Source organism: Heptranchias perlo, unplaced genomic scaffold, assembly GCF_035084215.1.
Source record: "Heptranchias perlo isolate sHepPer1 unplaced genomic scaffold, sHepPer1.hap1 HAP1_SCAFFOLD_918, whole genome shotgun sequence".
Lineage (NCBI taxonomy): Eukaryota > Metazoa > Chordata > Chondrichthyes > Hexanchiformes > Hexanchidae > Heptranchias > Heptranchias perlo.
The window spans coordinates 56,537-74,547 of record NW_027139959.1 but is presented as its reverse complement, the minus strand read 5'-3'; the positions used below and the strand labels follow the sequence as shown (position 1 = coordinate 74,547).

The 18,011-nt window shown below is 45.7% G+C and overlaps 1 protein-coding gene, 1 long non-coding RNA gene and 2 other non-coding genes across 4 annotated transcripts; 1 reads left to right on the top strand and 3 right to left on the bottom strand.

Annotated features, from left to right (window-relative positions):
- The first annotated feature begins 211 nt into the window (after window positions 1–211).
- Window positions 212–10,894, top strand: LOC137319871 (zinc finger protein 585A-like). The gene is made up of 2 exons (XM_067981782.1): window positions 212–358; window positions 4,791–10,894. Exon 2 carries the CDS (start codon window positions 5,140–5,142, stop codon window positions 6,877–6,879), a length of 1,740 nt encoding a protein of 579 aa, XP_067837883.1. The 5' UTR covers window positions 212–358; window positions 4,791–5,139; the 3' UTR covers window positions 6,880–10,894.
- On the bottom strand, window positions 10,628–17,491 carry LOC137319872 (uncharacterized). The gene is made up of 3 exons (XR_010962283.1): window positions 17,088–17,491; window positions 14,300–14,390; window positions 10,628–12,006 (listed from the first exon to the last, which is right to left on the bottom strand). It is a non-coding gene; the product is annotated as an uncharacterized lncRNA (long non-coding RNA).
- On the bottom strand, window positions 12,288–12,369 carry trnas-cga (transfer RNA serine (anticodon CGA)). The gene has a single exon. It is a non-coding gene; the product is annotated as a tRNA-Ser (tRNA).
- trnaa-ugc (transfer RNA alanine (anticodon UGC)) lies at window positions 17,428–17,499 on the bottom strand. Its single transcript has one exon. It is a non-coding gene; the product is annotated as a tRNA-Ala (tRNA).
- Between the last annotated feature and the right edge of the window lie 512 nt (window positions 17,500–18,011).

Here is an 18,011-nt window from a genome sequence, read left to right as displayed (position 1 = left end):
TACTGAGCAGCACAGACAGACAGACAGACAGACACCTGTTAGGGGAATCAGACGGCAAAGCACAAGAGAAAAATCCTGCAAACTTGGATTAGGGAGAAAAGCAACATGGAGGGAGGGAGGGAGGGAGGGAGCTCTGGGCTCTTGCTGTGCCTTTTTAATCCCTTGCTTTTGTATTTTAATCAATTCCCTCTCTCTCTCTCTCCCCTCACGAATCTCTTTGATGAAATGCTGCAAGGAGATGATCCAGAAAGACATTTTGTGAGAAGGAGGAGGAGGAATCCTGGGCCAAGAATCGTTCTCTCCGCTGGGGACTGACTGACTGAGACCTTCACCGCAGCCTGGACCCGATGGGGGTCACGTGAGTAATGTCTGGGTTACTCTGGGATCACTGGGACATTCTGGGGACACTGGGGGATCACTGGGACATTCTGGGGACACTGGGGGGTGTCACTGGAACATTCAGGTGACACTGGGGGGTCACTGGGACATTCTGGGGACACTGGGGGGTCACTGGGACATTCTGGGGACACTGGGGGGTGTCACTGGAACATTCAAGTGACACTGGGGGGTCACCGGGACATTCTGGGGACACTGGGGGGGTCACTGGGACATTCTGGGGACACTGGGGGGGTCACTGGGACATTCTGGGGACACTGGGGGGTCACTGGGACATTCTGGGGACACTGGGGGGTCACTGGGACATTCTGGGGACACTGGGGGGTCATTGGGACATTCTGGGGACACTGGGGGGGGTCACTGGGACATTCAGGGGACACTGGGGGGTCACTGGGTTTTAAACAGGAGGGTGGAGATCACACAGAGAGGGGGAAGGGATTGAACAGGGAGAGGGGGAAGGGATTGAACAGGGAGAGGGGGAAGGGATTGAACAGGGAGAGGGGGAAGGGATTGAACAGGGAGAGGGGGAAGGGATTGAACAGGGAGAGGGGGAAGGGATTGAACAGGGAGAGGGGGAAGGGATTGAACAGGGAGAGGGGGAAGGGATTGAACAGGGAGAGGGGGAAGGGGATGGCTGCCATTTTGCCCAAGATGGGGGCCGCGCCGGCCGCCGTTTTCTCCATGCTGTCCCCGTGCCATAACACAGAAATATATAAATACATTATAAATATATAGATAATATATTATAAATACAAGTTGTTGTTGTGGTGGTGGCCCAAACACAAAGGCCGCCACTCTGGCATCCCCCGGCTGCACTCTGGGATGCCCGGCTGCACTCTGGGATGCCCGGCTGCACTCTGGGATGCCCGGCTGCACTCTGGGATGCCCGGCTGCACTCTGGGATGCCCGGCTGCACTCTGGGATGCCTGGCTGCACTCTGGCTGACGGGCTGCACTCTGGGATGCCCGGCTGCACTCTGGATGCCCGGCTTGCACTCTGGGCTGACTGGCTACACTCTGCCATCACTCTGGGGTCACTGGGACATTCTGGGGTCACTGCGGGATCACCGGGGGCACTCTGTCGGCCACCTGCCGCCATTTTGTCCAAGTTGGTGGCTGCGTTGCCCGCCATTTTGTCCAAGATTGCGTCTCGCCGGCCGCTATTTTCTTTAATTTATTATATAAATAATTCAATTGTTTAAAATGTAATGTTAATAATTCAATAGTTAATTCAATATAAAAAATAATCAATTGCTTAATTTATTACATAAAGAAGCCAATTGTTTAATGTATTATATCAATAATTATTTAATTTAATGTACAATTAGTTCAACTATTTAATTATATAAATAATTCAATAGTTTATATTATATAAATAATTCAATGCATTAATTCATTATATAAATAATTTAACAGCTTAATTTATTATATAATAATTCATGTGTCTAATTTATTATATCAGAAATCCAATAGTTTTAATTTATAATGAATTGTTTTATTTATTGTATAAATAATTCAATTGCTCAATTCATTATATAAATAATTCAAGTATTTAATTTATTATAAAAATAATACAATAGTTTAATTCATTTCATGAATAATACAAGTGTTAAATTTATTATATAAAGAAACAATTCTTTAATTTATTATATAAATAATTGAATTGATTATTTGATTATCTAAACAATTCAAATGTTTAATTTATGATATAAATAATTCAAAAGCTCAAATCATTAGAAAAATAATACAAGTGTTAAATTTATTATATAAAGAAACAATTAGAATCATAGAAGTTTACAACATGGAAACAGGCCCTTCGGCCCAACATGTCCATGTCGCCCAGTTTATACCACTAAGCTAGTCCCAATTGCCTGCACTTGGCCCATATCCCTCGATACCCATCTTACCCATGTAACTGTCCAAATGCTATTTAAAAGACAAAATTGTACCCGCCTCGACTACTGCCTCTGGCAGCTCGTTCCAGACACTCACCACCCTTTGAGTGAAAAAATTGCCCCTCTGGACCCTTTTGTATCTCTCCCCTCTCACCTTAAATCTATGTCCCCTCGTTATAGACTCCCCTACCTTTGGGAAAAGATTTTGACTATCTACCTTATCTATGCTCCTCATTATTTTATAGACTTCTATAAGATCACTCCGAAACCTCCTACTATCCAGGGAAAAAAGTCTCAGTCTATCCAACCTCTCCGATAAGTCAAACCATCAAGTCCCAGTAGCATCCTAGTAAATCTTTTCTGCACTCTTTCTAGCTTAATAATATCCTTTCTATAATAGGGTGACCAGAACTGTACACAGTATTCCAAGTGTGGCCTTACTAATGTCTTGTACAACTTCAACAAGACATCCCAACTCCTCCTATTCATTGTTCTGACCAATGAAACCAAGCATGCTGAATGCCTTCTTCACCACCCTATCCACCTGTGACTCCACTTTCAAGGAGCTATGAACCTGTACTCCTCGATCTCTTTGTTCTATAACTCTCCCCAATGCCCTACCATTAACGGAGTAGGTCCTCGCCCGATTCGATCCACCAAAATGCATCACCTCACATTTATCTAAATTAAACTCCATCTGCCATTCATCGGCCCACTGGCCCAATTTATCAAGATCCCGCTGCAATCCGAGAGAACCTTCTTCACTGTCCACAATGCCACCAATCTTGTGTCATCTGCAAACTTACTAACCATGCCTCCTAAATTCTTATCCAAATCATTAATATAAATAACAAATAACAGCGGACCCAGCACCGATCCCTGAGGTACACCACCGGTCACAGGCCTCCAGTTTGAAAAACAACCCTCGACAACAATTTTGTATCCAATTTATTATGTAAATAATTCAAGTGTTTCATTCATTATATAAATAATTCAACTAAATATTGAATTCTTTATATAATAAATTAAACAAAGGAATATTTATATAATGAATTAAACTATTGAATTATTTTTATGATACAATAAATAAACACTAATTGTTCATGTAACAAATTAAAGAATTGATTATTTAATGAATTGAACTGTTCAATAATTTATGAAATGAATTGAACGATTGAATTATTTATATTATAAACTAAACACTTGAATTATCTGCTTCCAAAGTCTTTGTTTTTCGGCCTGATATTAAGATCATCAATGGCGGCTGCAGCACCCAGCATGCAGCGCGGTTCAGATTGTGCCCTATCTGAATCTGTGGAGCCCAGTGCGCAGGCGCAGTAGTGACTCATTATCGGGCAGTGTGTCCTGAGCATGCGCGGCCAGTCGAGGCTGCGGGAGGAGCGCGTTCGGTGCAGGTCAGAGGATCGGAGCAAGAGGCTCAATAAACCCCGGGGCCCGGGTCCGGGCTCAGGCCCAGGCTCAGGCTTTACAAACCCCGAGTGCGGCCCCAGACCCGAATATAAAACAGTGAACATTATCCCCCCCTCACTACCCGCCGGGAAATGAAGGGGAAATGGGGATCGGTCAGGGAGCGTCTGTAAATGAAGGGGAAATGGTGATCGGTCAGGGAGCGTCTGTAAATGAAGGAGAAATGGGGATCGGTCAGGGAGCGTCTGTAAATGAAGGAGAAATGGTGATCGGTCAGGGAGCGTCTGTAAATGAAGGAGAAATGGTGATCGGTCAGGGAGCGTCTGTAAATGGAGGAGAAATGGTGATCGGTCAGGGAGCGTCTGTAAATGAAGGAGAAATGGTGATCGGTCAGGGAGCGTCTGCAAATGAAGGAGAAATGGCGATCGGTCGGGGAGTGTCTGTAAATGAAGGAGAAGTGGTGATCTCCATATCTTCAGTCATCCAGGGAGCTCTATCTTTGGATGTTGTTCCTTTCCTCCTCGTGGGAATCTGTCGACTCTGTACCCAAACCAACTCCTCCTTGAAGGCCTCCCATTGTTCAATTACTCTTCTGCCTGACAATTTTTGATTCCAATCCACCTGGACAAGATCCCTTTTTAACTCACTGGAATTAGCCCTCCTCCAGTTAAGAATTTTCACATTTGACTGTCCCTTGTCCTTTTCCATAACTATTCTAAACCTAATGAGATTATGATCACTGCTGCCCCACTGAAACATGCTCCACCTGCCCCACTTCATTCTCCACACCGAGCCCACTGCTGCACTCACATTCACTCTCTCACTCTCTCACACTCACTCTCTCACACTCACTCTCTCACACTCTCACACCCTTTCACTTATGGTTTCGGGCCACTGAAAGATGATGCGATGGGTTTGGATTTCAGCACAGGGAGGAGGGAGAGTGTGTGGGACGGGGATTTACAGCTTTGAGGAATGAGAGAGGAAATAATGTTCCATAGAAAGTAAAGTTATCTGATCTGAATTTCTATCCTGTAATTACAGTGATAACTTTTATAAACTCCTTTCACAGGGGAGGATTTGCAAAGGGAAACTCAAACCAAAGATCACGTCAAGATCTGACAGAGTCACTCGATTCATCAGGACCTGAATATCATCGGCCTTTAAATGTGGAAGGAGAAACATTTGTCTGTTCTGTCTGTGGGAGAAGATTTCAAACATCAGTGTGAGTGGAAAAGCACCGAGACACACACTGAGTGAGAGTGTTCCAGTGCACTGACTGTGGAAAGAGCGTTAACCAGTTACACAGCCAGAAAAAACATTGCACCGTTCACAGCGGGGAGAAACCATACACGTGTTCTGTGTGTGGACGAGGTTTCAACTGATCGTCCAACCTGGAGAGACACAAGGACACCCGGACCATGGAGAAACCGTGGAAATGTGGGGACTGTGGGAAGGGATTCAATTACCCTTCAGAGCTGGAAACTCATCGACGCAGTCACACTGGGGAGAGGCCGTTCACCTGCTCCGTGTGTGGGAAGGGATTCATTCGGTCATCCAGCCTCCAGACACACCAGCGAGTTCACTCTGATGAGAGACCTTTTAAATGTTCTGACTGTGAGATGAGGTTTAAAAGCAAAATTAATCTGCTGATACACCAACGCACTCACACGGGGGAGAGGCCGTTCACCTGCTCCGTGTGTGGGAAGGGATTCACTATGTCATCCAGCCTCCAGACACACCAGCGAGTTCACACAGGGGAGAGACCTTTTAAATGTTCTGACTGTGAGAAAAGGTTTAAATGCAAAAGGAATCTGCTGACACACCAATGTACCCACACTGGGGAGAGGCCGTTCACCTGCTTCGTGTGTGGGAAGGGATTCACTCAGTCATCCACCCTGCTGACACACCAGCGAGTTCACTCTGGGGAGAGGCCGTTCACCTGCTCCGTGTGTGGGAAGGGATTCACTCAGTCATCCAGCCTCCAGACACACCAGCGAGTTCACACTGGGGAGAGGCCGTTCACCTGCTCCGTGTGTGGGAAGGGATTCACTCGGTCATCCAGCCTCCAGACACACCAGCGAGTTCACTCTGATGAGAGATCTTTTAAATGTTCTGACTGTGAGAAGAGGTTTAAAAGCAAAAGTAATCTGCTGACACACCAACGCACTCACACTGGGGAGAGGCCGTTCATCTGCTCCGTGTGTGGGAAGGGATTCACTCGGTCATCTGAGCTTCTGACACACCAGCGAGTGCACACTGGGGAGAGGCCTTTTAAATGTTCTGACTGTGAGAAGAGGTTTAAAAGCAAAATTGAACTGCTGAAACACCAACGCACTCACACTGGGGAGAGACCGTTCATCTGCTCCGTGTGTGGGAAGGGATTCACTCGGTCATCTCACCTCCTGACACACCAGCGAGTTCACACTGGGGAGAGGCCGTTCACCTGCTCCGTGTGTGGGAAGAGATTCACACTGTCATCCAGCCTCCTGACACACCAGCAAGTTCACTCCGATGAGAGACCTTTTAAATGTTCTGACTGTGGGAAGAGGTTTAAAAGCAAAATTAATCTGCTGATACACCAACGTACCCACACTGGGGAGAGACCGTTCACCTGCACCTTGTGTGGGATGAGATTCACTCGGTCATTCATCCTGCTGAGACACCAGCGAGTTCACTCCGATGAGAGACCTTTTAAATGTTCTGACTGTGAGAAGAGGTTTAAAAGCAAATTTAATCTGCTGACACACCAACGCACCCACACTGGGGAGAGGCCGTTCTCCTGCTCTGTGTATGGGAAGGGATTCACTGGGTCATCCACCCTGCTGAAACACCAGCGAGTTCACACTGGGGAGGGGGCGTTCACCTGCTCCGTGTGTGGGAAGAGATTCACTCGGCCATCCAACCTGCTGAGACACCAACGAGTTCACTCCGATGAGAGACCTTTTAAATGTTCTGACTGTGAGAAGAGCTTTAAAAGCAAAATTGAACTGCTGAAACACCAACGCACTCACACTGGGGAGAGGCCGTTCACCTGCTCAGTGTGTGGGAAGGGATTCACTCAGTCATCCTCCCTGCTGAAACACCAGCGAGTTCACACTGAGAGACCTTTAAATGTTCTGACTGTGGGAAGAGATTTAAAATCAGAAACGAATTGCTGAGACATCGACGCACTCACACTGGGGAGAGACTTTTCACCTGCTCCGTGTGTGGGAAGAGATTCACTCGATCATCCCACCTTCTGAAACATTAACTTGTTGACACTATTGAGTGACCTTTTCATGCAGTGACTGTGAGAAGAGCTTTAAAAGCAGAAATGAACTGCTGACACATCAACGCATGCCCATTGGTTGAGAGACTGTTCACCTGCTCCGTGTGTGGGAAGGGATTCACTCAGTCATCACACGTGCTGAGACACCAGCGAGTTCACGAAATGAGCAGGTCCAACGAGCCGGTCTGTAACACAGGCCAATGACTCAGTGCAGCTCGTTACCCAGTCACTGGGCTCCGTTATAGCCTCTCCTGTCAGTAACACACAAAGAGAAATTGTAAATCTGAAACAGAAAGAGATAATGTATAACACTTCATATCAACCACCAGTTTTTCCCTCTTTCCGGCTTTTAAAACAATCTGTTTCACAGTTTGTCAAACCCGAAACAGCCTCTGGGATTTGCTGATTGAGAATTTCAGTGGAAATTGGGACCGTCATTAAGTATCGGAACAAATATCCCCGCTGAGGTTTCGGGATTGTTACTGGTTTATTGATATCAGTGAGTGACCAATTTTAAACCAGGTGAGGGTCTGAACCTAAGGTAAGAGCCTGGGAAAGACAAGAGATTCTTCAATGTATCAAGTTAAATTACACTGATTCCACCAACACTGGACATCACATCCCTCAAACATTGTTACCTGTTACTGTATAAAACTGGTGAGGGTGGAAATGGGAAATAACTGAAAAAAACTTCATTGCATCAAAGTTAATTCTGATCATTATTATTATACAAACATTCTACAGCCGGTCCCTTAAAAAGGACCCAATATCAAACCAGTCCCCAGTCCTTGGGCCTGTGCCGATGTTGTGATTTGCACCCGCTTCTGACTGACTTGGTATCAGACGCACTCCCGTCAACAGTAAACGGATGGAGCCGGATCCATAAGAGAAAAATGAGGACCGAGCTCCGCGGTTCTCCCAGAGTGCGGGAGGCGGAGTAACAGCAGCAGACAGAGAGATCTCTCTAAACCAGCCGCTGCCGCCGGAGAGAAGCGAGTCCCGTTCCGAGCCGTGTCTGTCAGGCGCCCGCTGACCCTCTCTTCACTGAAGGGGACCGATTCAGCACCAACTCACACACCCACCATTGGATCATTGAATCACCTTCAACACCTGAATTACATCACCACTTAATCCTCTAAACACGAGGAAATACAAACCTTGTCCACGCAGCTTGCCCTCATAATGTAACCATTTTAGCCCCGGTATCATTCTGGTCTTTCTGCGCTGCACCTCCTGCAAGGCCAATATATCCTTCCTGAGGTTTGGTGCCCAGGACTGAATGCCGTACTCTAAATGTGGCCTTAGCAGAGTTTATAGAATACGAACATAACTTCCACCCTTTTGAATTCCAGTTCCCTTGAGATAAAGGCCGATATTCCATTAGCCATTTTAATTATTTTTTGCACCTGTCTGCCAACTCTTCGTGATTTCCCGAAGTATCTCTGCTCACCCACAGTTCCTGGCTTCTCACCATTTTGAAAATACTCTGATTTATCTTGCTTAGGGCCAAAGTGGATGGCCTCACACTTCCCCAGATTGAAACTTTGAACAGTCTGGGGCTCTTTTGTATAGAAAAGAGAAGGCTGAGGGTGACCTGATACAGGACTTTAAGATTATGCAAGGGTTTGATCAGTCAGATGTCGATAAGGTGTTTGTACTTTTGGGAGTGGGGATGTGAGAACTTAGGGCCATGAATATAATAGTCATCAATAAATCCAATATCGCATTCAAGAGAAACAGACTTCCCCAGAGAGTCGTTAGAATGTGCAGCTCTCTCCCACAAGGAGTAGTTAATGCGAATCGCATTGATGCATTTACGGGGAAGCTGGATAAACACATAGAGGAGAAGGGAATATTAGAGTTTGCTCATCGGGTTAGATGAAGAGGGGTTGGAGGAGGCTCGTCTGCAGCATAAACACCGGTATAGTCTAGTTGGGCCGAATTGCCTGTTTCTGTGATGTACATTCGATGTAATTCTATGTAAGCTCCATCTGACACAGTTTTACCAACTCACTGAATCTATCAATTTCCCTTTGTAACTTTATGCTCCCATCTCCACTACTCACTGTGCCTCTTAACTTGGTGTCTTCGACAAACCTGGATATTCGGCTCTCTATTCCTTTATCTACCTCAATTATACATATAATAAAAAGATGATTTGCCGGTACAGATCCCTGGGGGACACCACTAATCAAATCCTGTCAATTTGAGTACATACCCATTAACCCTACTCTCTGTCTCCTACCTCCAAACCAACTCCCTCCCAATGTCAATGGGTTGCTTTGAATTCCACGTGCTCTCATTTCTGTTCACAGTCTCTGATGTTAAACCTTAACGAATGCCTCTGGAAGTCAATATACACATAACCCCCATAGACACTCCATTATTTACATTAGTTACATCTTCAAAACATTCAACTAGTTTCGTTAGACTTGACTTACCCTTTACAAATCCATGCTGGCTCTCTCTGATCAATTCATGTTTATCCAAGTGCTCAGTCATTCTTTCCCTAATAACAGATTCTGGTAACTTCCCCACAACAGACGTCAGACTAATAGGTCTATAATTTCCTGTTTTATCTCTCCTACCCTTCCTAATTAATGGAATGACATTTGAAATGTTTCAATCCATGGAACAATTCCTGAATCAAGAGAGTTTTGAAAGATCATGACTAAAGCATGTACAATTTCCTCACCTATTCCCCTTCGTCCCCTGGGATGGTCACCATCAGGTCCTGGGGATTTGTCTATCTTTAATCTAATTGTTTTCTCCAATACCATTATTTTACTTTCACTGAAACAGTCTGAACCCACAACAGAATGTGACGTGTAGCTGATAGATATTAATGAGAGGTGGGAATTATTACCATAATTTGGCTCCGTGGCTTAGTTGCTTAAAGTGCTTGTCCAGTAAACTAGAGATCCTGGATTCAACTCCCAGCGGTGCTTTTGTGTACTTCATGGTGTTTGGTGAATTTTAGAAGGAAAAACGCACAATGCGGTGTTTGTGTTTTGTTCAGGATCCAACACGGAACTGATCAGGAAGTCTCTTCAAAAATGCCTTTTCATTATACAGACAGCCCTCTCATAGAATGTGTCAGTGACACGTTCTTGTTTCTGGGCTCGTTGAGGTCGGGGGATAATTCTCGATTCGAGGGTCATACCCTGGAGAAGCCCTAATTTAACCCTGGACTTTTGATCTTGACGTGCGGTTCAAACTTTTGCAAAGAGGAAAAATAAATCCCCAAATCACTCCACCTGAATCTCAAGCAGTCTCGGAAGAAGTTCAGTTCAAACAATCAGGGCTTTAAAGGCACCTCAATGACCTGCACTTTCATTGAACGAGCTTTGCTTACAATTGCATTCGACCTTGAAACCGCTCTGGGCTTTCATCTCACTGAAGCAGAGTGTGGCCGCTTTGTATCTGTGAGCATGTCGGTGACGAGGTTCGCTCTGATATTGGTCGCTTTCAATTTTTAAGATCTCGCCAAACTCAGGGAAAAGAAACTGAGAATCGAATTGTCCCTGTAAGTGATGAATTGAAGGGATTGGTGCTCCAAGCAGATCTGGAAAATGCGCAGTGCGGTCGCTCAGGAATTCCAAATCCACCCTCTCGCCACTCGGTGATCACATTAACTGAGCAGAGAATAAATGTCACACCCTTTATTTTGGAAAAGCAAAACGGTGGGGATTTTTATCATAGCCCGATGCCTTTCGTGTTGGATCAGATGTTCCCCGTTGCGTTACTTTCATCTTCATCGGAGAACCGGTTCGGGCGTTCCTGTGATAAACGGCGACAATTGCCTGTTAATGTTAAATTTAAGATGCAGTCTATAAAATGATTAAATTTCATCACATGCAAAGCACAAAAATCTTATTAAAGTTTTGACTGTCTCTCGGTAACCACGTCAGCATCTCCTTCAGTCTGAAATAGAAAGTTATCGGTTGATTAATGGTGATTAAAACAGTCATTCAACTATGAACAGGGTTTAATTAGCTTCATGTAATTATTTATTAAGTTCATAACTCTTGTTAAATTTAATTCTCTGACTGGGAATGGAACCACGCGGTGATGGGAGCACTGAATTTTAACCACCAGTCCATCGGGGAGCTCCCAGGATTGAGCACCAGACACTATGGAACTGATGACATTTATTTTTCTTTCACTCTTCCGTGATTCATTCAGCTCTGTGTTTATTCTCAGGCCTCTTATCTCTCCCTTCTTTTCAGCTTCTGACTGCGGATATTCCTCTGGTCAAATATGAATAATATAGAATATCTCACAGCCCCGCTATATTTGCTCTTTCTCTGTACAGTTCTGTACAAAATCAAACTGTACGCAGATACCGACAGTGTCTCTCCCTCACTCCCCACAGGAGCAGCAGGAGATGACACTTTAAACTGCCAGTTGCTTCAAACGATGCCCAATAGACCTGTGTTGCCTTGGAGTTTTCCCAGGAGCTGCATTGATTCGGTGTGTGAATTTTGGAAATGGAAACATGTCCATCAGCAGCTTGTGGGAGTATTTTCCCTCACTTTCCATTCCATGTCCATGCCTACTTGCACTTGGTGATGTCATTGCCTGAACATCACCTTCTGTCCCGATAGTCGTTCGAACAGAAAATGCCATTTTGTGCGAGCAGCTTGTCTGACACGAAAATGACCTGAATTACAAAGGGGCGAGTGGGAAAGGCCGCGTTGGTCTGCTTGTTCACAGCAAAGAATTTTCAGCATTACCTTGTGGTTCAGTGTTTAGGATTCGGAGCTTTCATCACCACGGCAACAGTTCGATTGGTGTCTGTCTCAACATCTGCATATTATCCACTCTACCATAAGTGGACTGGACTCAAATTGCTGATGTTTCACTGTGAGGGTGAAGAGACATAAATGTGTGGACATTAGTTACGAATTCATCAGCTGGGTTGCACCTTTGCTTCTCCCCCCCGTCTCAGTCTTTCCATCTTTACCCTTCACTGCCGGTGTTCCAGGTTCGATCATCCGTGGCCGTTCAACGAAGCCTGAGAAGTCCATGAGGGAAAAACACAGAGAGTCAGAGACAGAGACAAGGTGGGATCAAAGTATAGGAAGAAATAGGATCAATGTCAAGTTCTGCAAACGGGCAGAATTTAAGATGGAGCTTGGGAGAGATTCCTTCACGTGTCTTGCAATTTTGCAAGAGACCATTGGTCTCCAAATTAAAAGCATGAGCCGCATTGGAGAGTCTCTCTGAGAGAGGGAATGCAGTTCGTCAACTCCAGTTCATCGTTATTTGAGCAGCAAACATAATCTTAAGAAGTCGCGCTGCGAGCAGGATTCGAACGTACGCAGGAAATCCCCAGGGGATTTCGAGTCCAACGCCTTAACCACTCGGCCATCGCAGCTACAAACGTCTGTTATGCACGGCTGTAAATCAGAATGTGTAGGTTTATCACAAGCGATCTGTGATACAATGTTCTCTCCGACAGGTGAAAGGCCCTGATCCCTGGTCTGTGCTGATTCTCTGATAGTTTACTGGGTAAAGGCCCTGATCCCTGGTCTGTGCTGACTCTCTGATAGTTTACTGGGGAAAGGCCCTGATCCCTGGTCTGTGCTGATTCTCTGATAGTTTACTGGGTAAAGGCCCTGATCCCTGGTCTGTGCTGACTCTCTGATAGTTTACTGGGGAAAGGCCCTGATCCCTGGTCTGTGCTGATTCTCTGATAGTTTACTGGGTCAAGGCCCTGATCCCTGGTCTGTGCTGATTCTCTGATAGTTTAGTGGGATTCATTCTGTATCTGTCAGTCTCTGGTACTGTGTGTGAGTGTGGGATTCATTCTGTATCTGTCAGTTTCTGGTACTGTGTGTGAGTGAGGGATTCATTCTGTATCTCTCAGTCTCTGGTACTGTGTGTGAGTGAGGGATTCATTCTGTATCTGTCAGTCTCTGGTACAGTGTGTGAGTGTGGGATTCATTCTGTATCTGTCACTCACTGATACTGTGTGTGAACTTGGGATTGATTCTGTATCTTGTCAGCAGTGTGTGTGAGAGTTTGTGATTCATTCTTTATATGCAGTCTCTCATACTGTGTGTTAGTGTGGGATTCTTTCAGTATCTGTCAGTCTCTGGTTCTCCATGTGAGTGTGGGACTCATTCTGTATATACAGTCCCCAGTACTGTATGTGGGAGTTGAATTCATCCTAAATATGCAGTTACTCATACTGCATGTTAGTGTGGGATTCATACTGTACCTATCAGTCCCTGGTACTTGATGAGAGTGTGGGATTAACTCTGTGTCTGTCAGTCTCTAGTACTGTATGTGAGTTTGGGATTCCTTCTGTATCTGTGAGTGTTGGATTCATTCTGTGTCTGTGTGTCTCTGGTACTGTATCTGAATGTGAGTTTCATTCTGTATCTGTACGTAATTATTCTCTCAGATTACATTATTGTGTTCAATACTTTAGCTTTAATATCTTAATGTTTGAAGAGTTTTACTCCTTATTTAATTTGTAAATATGGACAAACTTTAGGATTTAATGTTGGAGGTTTTAATCAGATAATGTGTGTGCTTTTTGGACGACTATTAAATCTGCATCTCTGTGAGTACGATTGTGGATGATAATGAATCTTTCAAACGGATAAGGGAACATTTTAGAATTGGTTTGTAATGTGTAGATCAGTCTGTAGAAATGGAATTGATACTGTATCTTTCAGTCTAATATTGTTTGAGATTTTTGTACTGGTATATAATGTGTATCTCAGTCTGCACTAATAGAATTGATACTCTATCTTTAAATTTCATTCTGCGAGTGCATTCTGAACAGGTATCTAATTTGTTTCTCAGCTTTACTATCTTTCAGTATTTCTCAATCGATACTGTACGTGAGGTTTGGATTTGTTTGCAATTTGTAGCAAATGGTACACTTTTCGAATGGATATTTCATGTATTAAAGTCATGTGTGTGAGAGTTCTGGGATAGTATTCAATTGGAATCTCTGGTACATTATTGGGATTCATTCTGTCCCTTTCAATCGGGTACCATGTGTGATTTCTCTCTGGTATTTAATTCGTAGCTATGTTGCCCTATTGTGAGATTGACACAGTGCCTTTCAATCTGAGAGTGTGATTTTGGACTGGGATTTTTGTATCTACCTGTCAGCGGGACTGAGTTCGGGGCAAATGGAACAGTGTCTGCCTCACCCGCTCTGTTTGAATGTTGGATTGAAAGTGTGTCTCTGGAACTTGGGATCAGTGTGGGACTGAGTACTTCTACTGTCTGAGACTGTGGAACTGATGACCTGTCTGTGTCTCTGTGCTCGGTGGGTGATAATGTACCTCCTGTGTGTGAGAAGGAGCTGGCTGCACTCCTCCTTGTGCCTCGGGTGGAGGAAACATCACATTCATTCTGGATCATTCAAGGATTCGCCTGTGGAAAGAAAATGATCTCTTGTAACTCAAGAAACGGTGAGGTTGAAAATAGAATAGAGATCAGTTTAATATCTCTGCTAATGATCATTTTGAATATCCACAAATGAAAACCAGTGATACAAACAGTGTCAGTGTCTGACTCCACTGCAGCACTCAGCTTCTGCACACCAGGTGTGTTGGGCTGTTTTACAACAATTTCGTGACATCCAGACACAACCCAACCCCTGCACTGATCCATGAATGGGACTACCCGATGGGGCAGGGACCTTTGTCCAGGTCAGGTTTCTCATCCCCTCTCCCATGGGACTAACCGTTCAACCGAAAATAAACAGCCGCTGTTTAAATTGTGTCCTTCACACTTCTCACCTGCTGCCTGCAATAGATGCTCTTTGTATAACTCCCCACATCCTTACTGTCCGGCTCTGTTTCCACTCTTCACTGTCCAATAACAATAAACAGGGTGAGACTGGAACTAAACCAGGACCATTCACTCCTGGTTTGGGGAGTGAAAGCAGCAATGGTTTTAATAGCAGGTTCTTCCCATTCTCTCTCCCTTCCCCTGGACACACCCTGTCCACACACAGCCCGAGAATGACCTCTCCCTTCCCCCCCTCTCACTCCATGTTCCGGGACCAGTTCCTGATCCACTCCGCCTCTTACAAACAGCCCCCGGACTCCCCCTGCCCTTCCCCCGGACTCAATGCCGATCTCTGAGCCCATCTGCGGACACGGTCCCGGAGTGATGAGCTGCTGTAACGAGGCTGCTCTTTGCTCCCTTCCCCCGGGGGCCGTGATCTCTCCATTCCCGCCTGTCTGAGCAAAGGAAGTGGGTCTGGGGGAAAGGTCAGAGGGAATGGGCTCTACAGGCAGTGCAGGAACAGGCACCAGAATGGGAAACAGATGGGATTCCACCAGTGCCTAACGCTGGAATCCAGACTGACTTTACAATCTCCAACTATTAAACTCGAGGTTTCCATCCCTGCTGTTTCTCTCGGGGGCTTTTGATGGGAAAGAGTCTTTCAGAGATAAAGTGAGCGGCTGTGGAATGAGCCAATGGGTTCTGTTCATTCTTGGCTCCCTTACTGATAAAGTAACGTTTGACTCCGAAACTGGAGGGAGGATTCCTCAAACCAATCCTGGAGAAACGGGGGAGGAAAGTGGGAGTCGGTGTATTTGCTGGGACCGTGTAGGATTAATATCAGGCAGCAACAGTCCCAGTTTATTTCAATCGGAGTGAAACTCTCGGTCACTGAGAGAAATACAGAGCGGCCCTGAGCTGCAAGATTGCAGAGGGGACAACAGGCAAGAGAGGGTTAAATGTGTGACACTGTCCCTGAGAGTGGGATTAATAATGTGTCTGTCTCTGAAATAATATCAGTGAGAGATGAGACTGCATCTTCTGTCACTCCATCTTGGAATAGCAATTGGGATGGAATATTTTCCAATTTGTTACTCTGTGAAAACGGGACATTACAGGTCAGTTTCTCTCTCTCTCTTTTGTACAGCATATGAAGGTGAGATACTGTTACTGAGAGTGATACAGAGACACTGATAGGAAGTGTAATTCTGATACTGTGCCTGTCTGTTTTTATCTCTCTCTAGCGCTGTACATGAAGGTGGAATATTGTTACTGAGTGTGAAACGGACACACTGATGGGAAGTGTGAGACTGATACTGTGTCTGTTTGTCTGTGTGTCTCTCTCTGTCTGTCTGTCTTTCTCTCTCCCTAGTGCTGTACAAGGAGGCGGGATACTGTTACTGAGCGTAATATAGACACACTGATAGAAAGGGAAAGACTGATTCTGTGTCTGTGAACAAACCTCCGGTGCTATTGGTGAGACGGTCACTGTCCCTTTTACTGTATATCAACCGGTCTGACAGGGCATTCATCATTCGCCAGTCCTGTAAGGAAAGGTGGAGAGAAACCGTCTGTAACTGTCTGACACTGGACTGTCTGTGAGTGTTGAATTTATTCAGTAAGTAGTCGTGTCTGGGTGTTGAGAACGGGATGGAGAGGACACCAGTTACTATTATATGACAGTCAGTTTAGGAGGAGAGAGAAACACAGAGAGACTGGAGGAGCCCAGAGCGGATAATTTGTATTTTCATCTTAACCAAACATATCACTGTGTGCGGACAATATAATAATGTAAAAGGAGGAGGACGAGGTGAGGCACAGACAGCATTGAGTCTCATTTCACTATAGACGGACGCAGGACTTGACCCAGGTGAGGGTTTTGTGCTTAAAGATCACTTCACTAAAAACACCTTGACGATCTGGGGTTACAGACGGACATGACGGGCAGGAAAAGACCAGCTCGTTCATCAATCCTGCCCCACATGCCTGGAGCATCGTGACTGGACACTTCCTACACACACCACCAGCCCCACCCACCGGGAACATGGAATCTCCTGGGAGCGGTCACAAACCAGAAAAAAAACAGAAAAAAGGCGGAGAGTCAGCGCCCACCGCACCAGAGAGGGTCAGCACCCACCGCACCAGAGAGAGTCAGCACCCACCGCACCAGAGAGGGTCAGCACCCACCGCACCGGAGAGAGTCAGCACCCACCGCACCGGAGAGAGTCAGCACCCACCGCACCAGAGAGAGTCAGCACCCACCGCACCAGAGAGAGTCAGCACCCACCGCACCAGAGAGAGTCAGAACCCACCGCACCAGAGAGAGTCAGCACCCACCACACCAGCCGGGAATACATTCCAGATGCTCAGTCCTCTGTGGGAAAAGAAGAAGCTCCCAACATCCAGACTATTCTTCCCTCTTTGTGGTCGGAACGCCGGTCTGCTGCTTCCCCCCAATCTGTGAAACTGGAAATAATCTATCACTGGGCAAGCTGATCAACCATGAGATGGGCGCCATTGAAACACCGTGGGCGCTCTCCCATTGAATGATATTCTGTGCGGAGCGTTCGGTTTTTCGCGAGGTGAAGAAACTCTTGTCTCTCCTTGTGTGTAAATGTGAGGCGAGTCTCAGATGATATTCTCACAGTTGAATCCAAAATTGGAAATGTAACTTGTTTGGAGATGCCGGGGATTGAACCCGGGACCTCATACATGCAAAGCATGCGCTCTTCCACTGAGCGACATCCTCACGGGTCAAAAGGTACCTGAGAAATAAACAAGCAGACACTTTAGAAGTGAAGCCGTGAGCTTTCTGCTCCGTCTCTCCAGGACATCGAGATGCCCAGCGGTCCCGCGTGTTCACAATGTTCAACCTCTGCTTCAGTTCACGGGGTTTCTGCTCCTCTTTACTTTGAACTTTCCAAATAAAAGTCTGTGGAAATAAAAAATACAATCGCTAATGGTCAGTGACAAGGCTGAAATCCAACCTCTGAATCATAAAGTGAGATGGAAGAATGACAGAGCGTCAAACAGGAACAAGAGCTGGGACTGCTCGCTCGATATTGCACCGTCACACATTCCCCTCAGTCGGCGGCTGCTTTGAGTTGAGCTGTTGAGGGGACCGTGAGATGAAGTCCCGCTCCGGGACAATTTAATGCTTGTGGAGCCTCAGAAGTTGGAACTCGCTGAGCTCAAAAAGCGTCATTCAACTTTCCGTGGGTAATTCTGGTGGAAAATTATTTAGGTGCGGTCTCTCGTCGG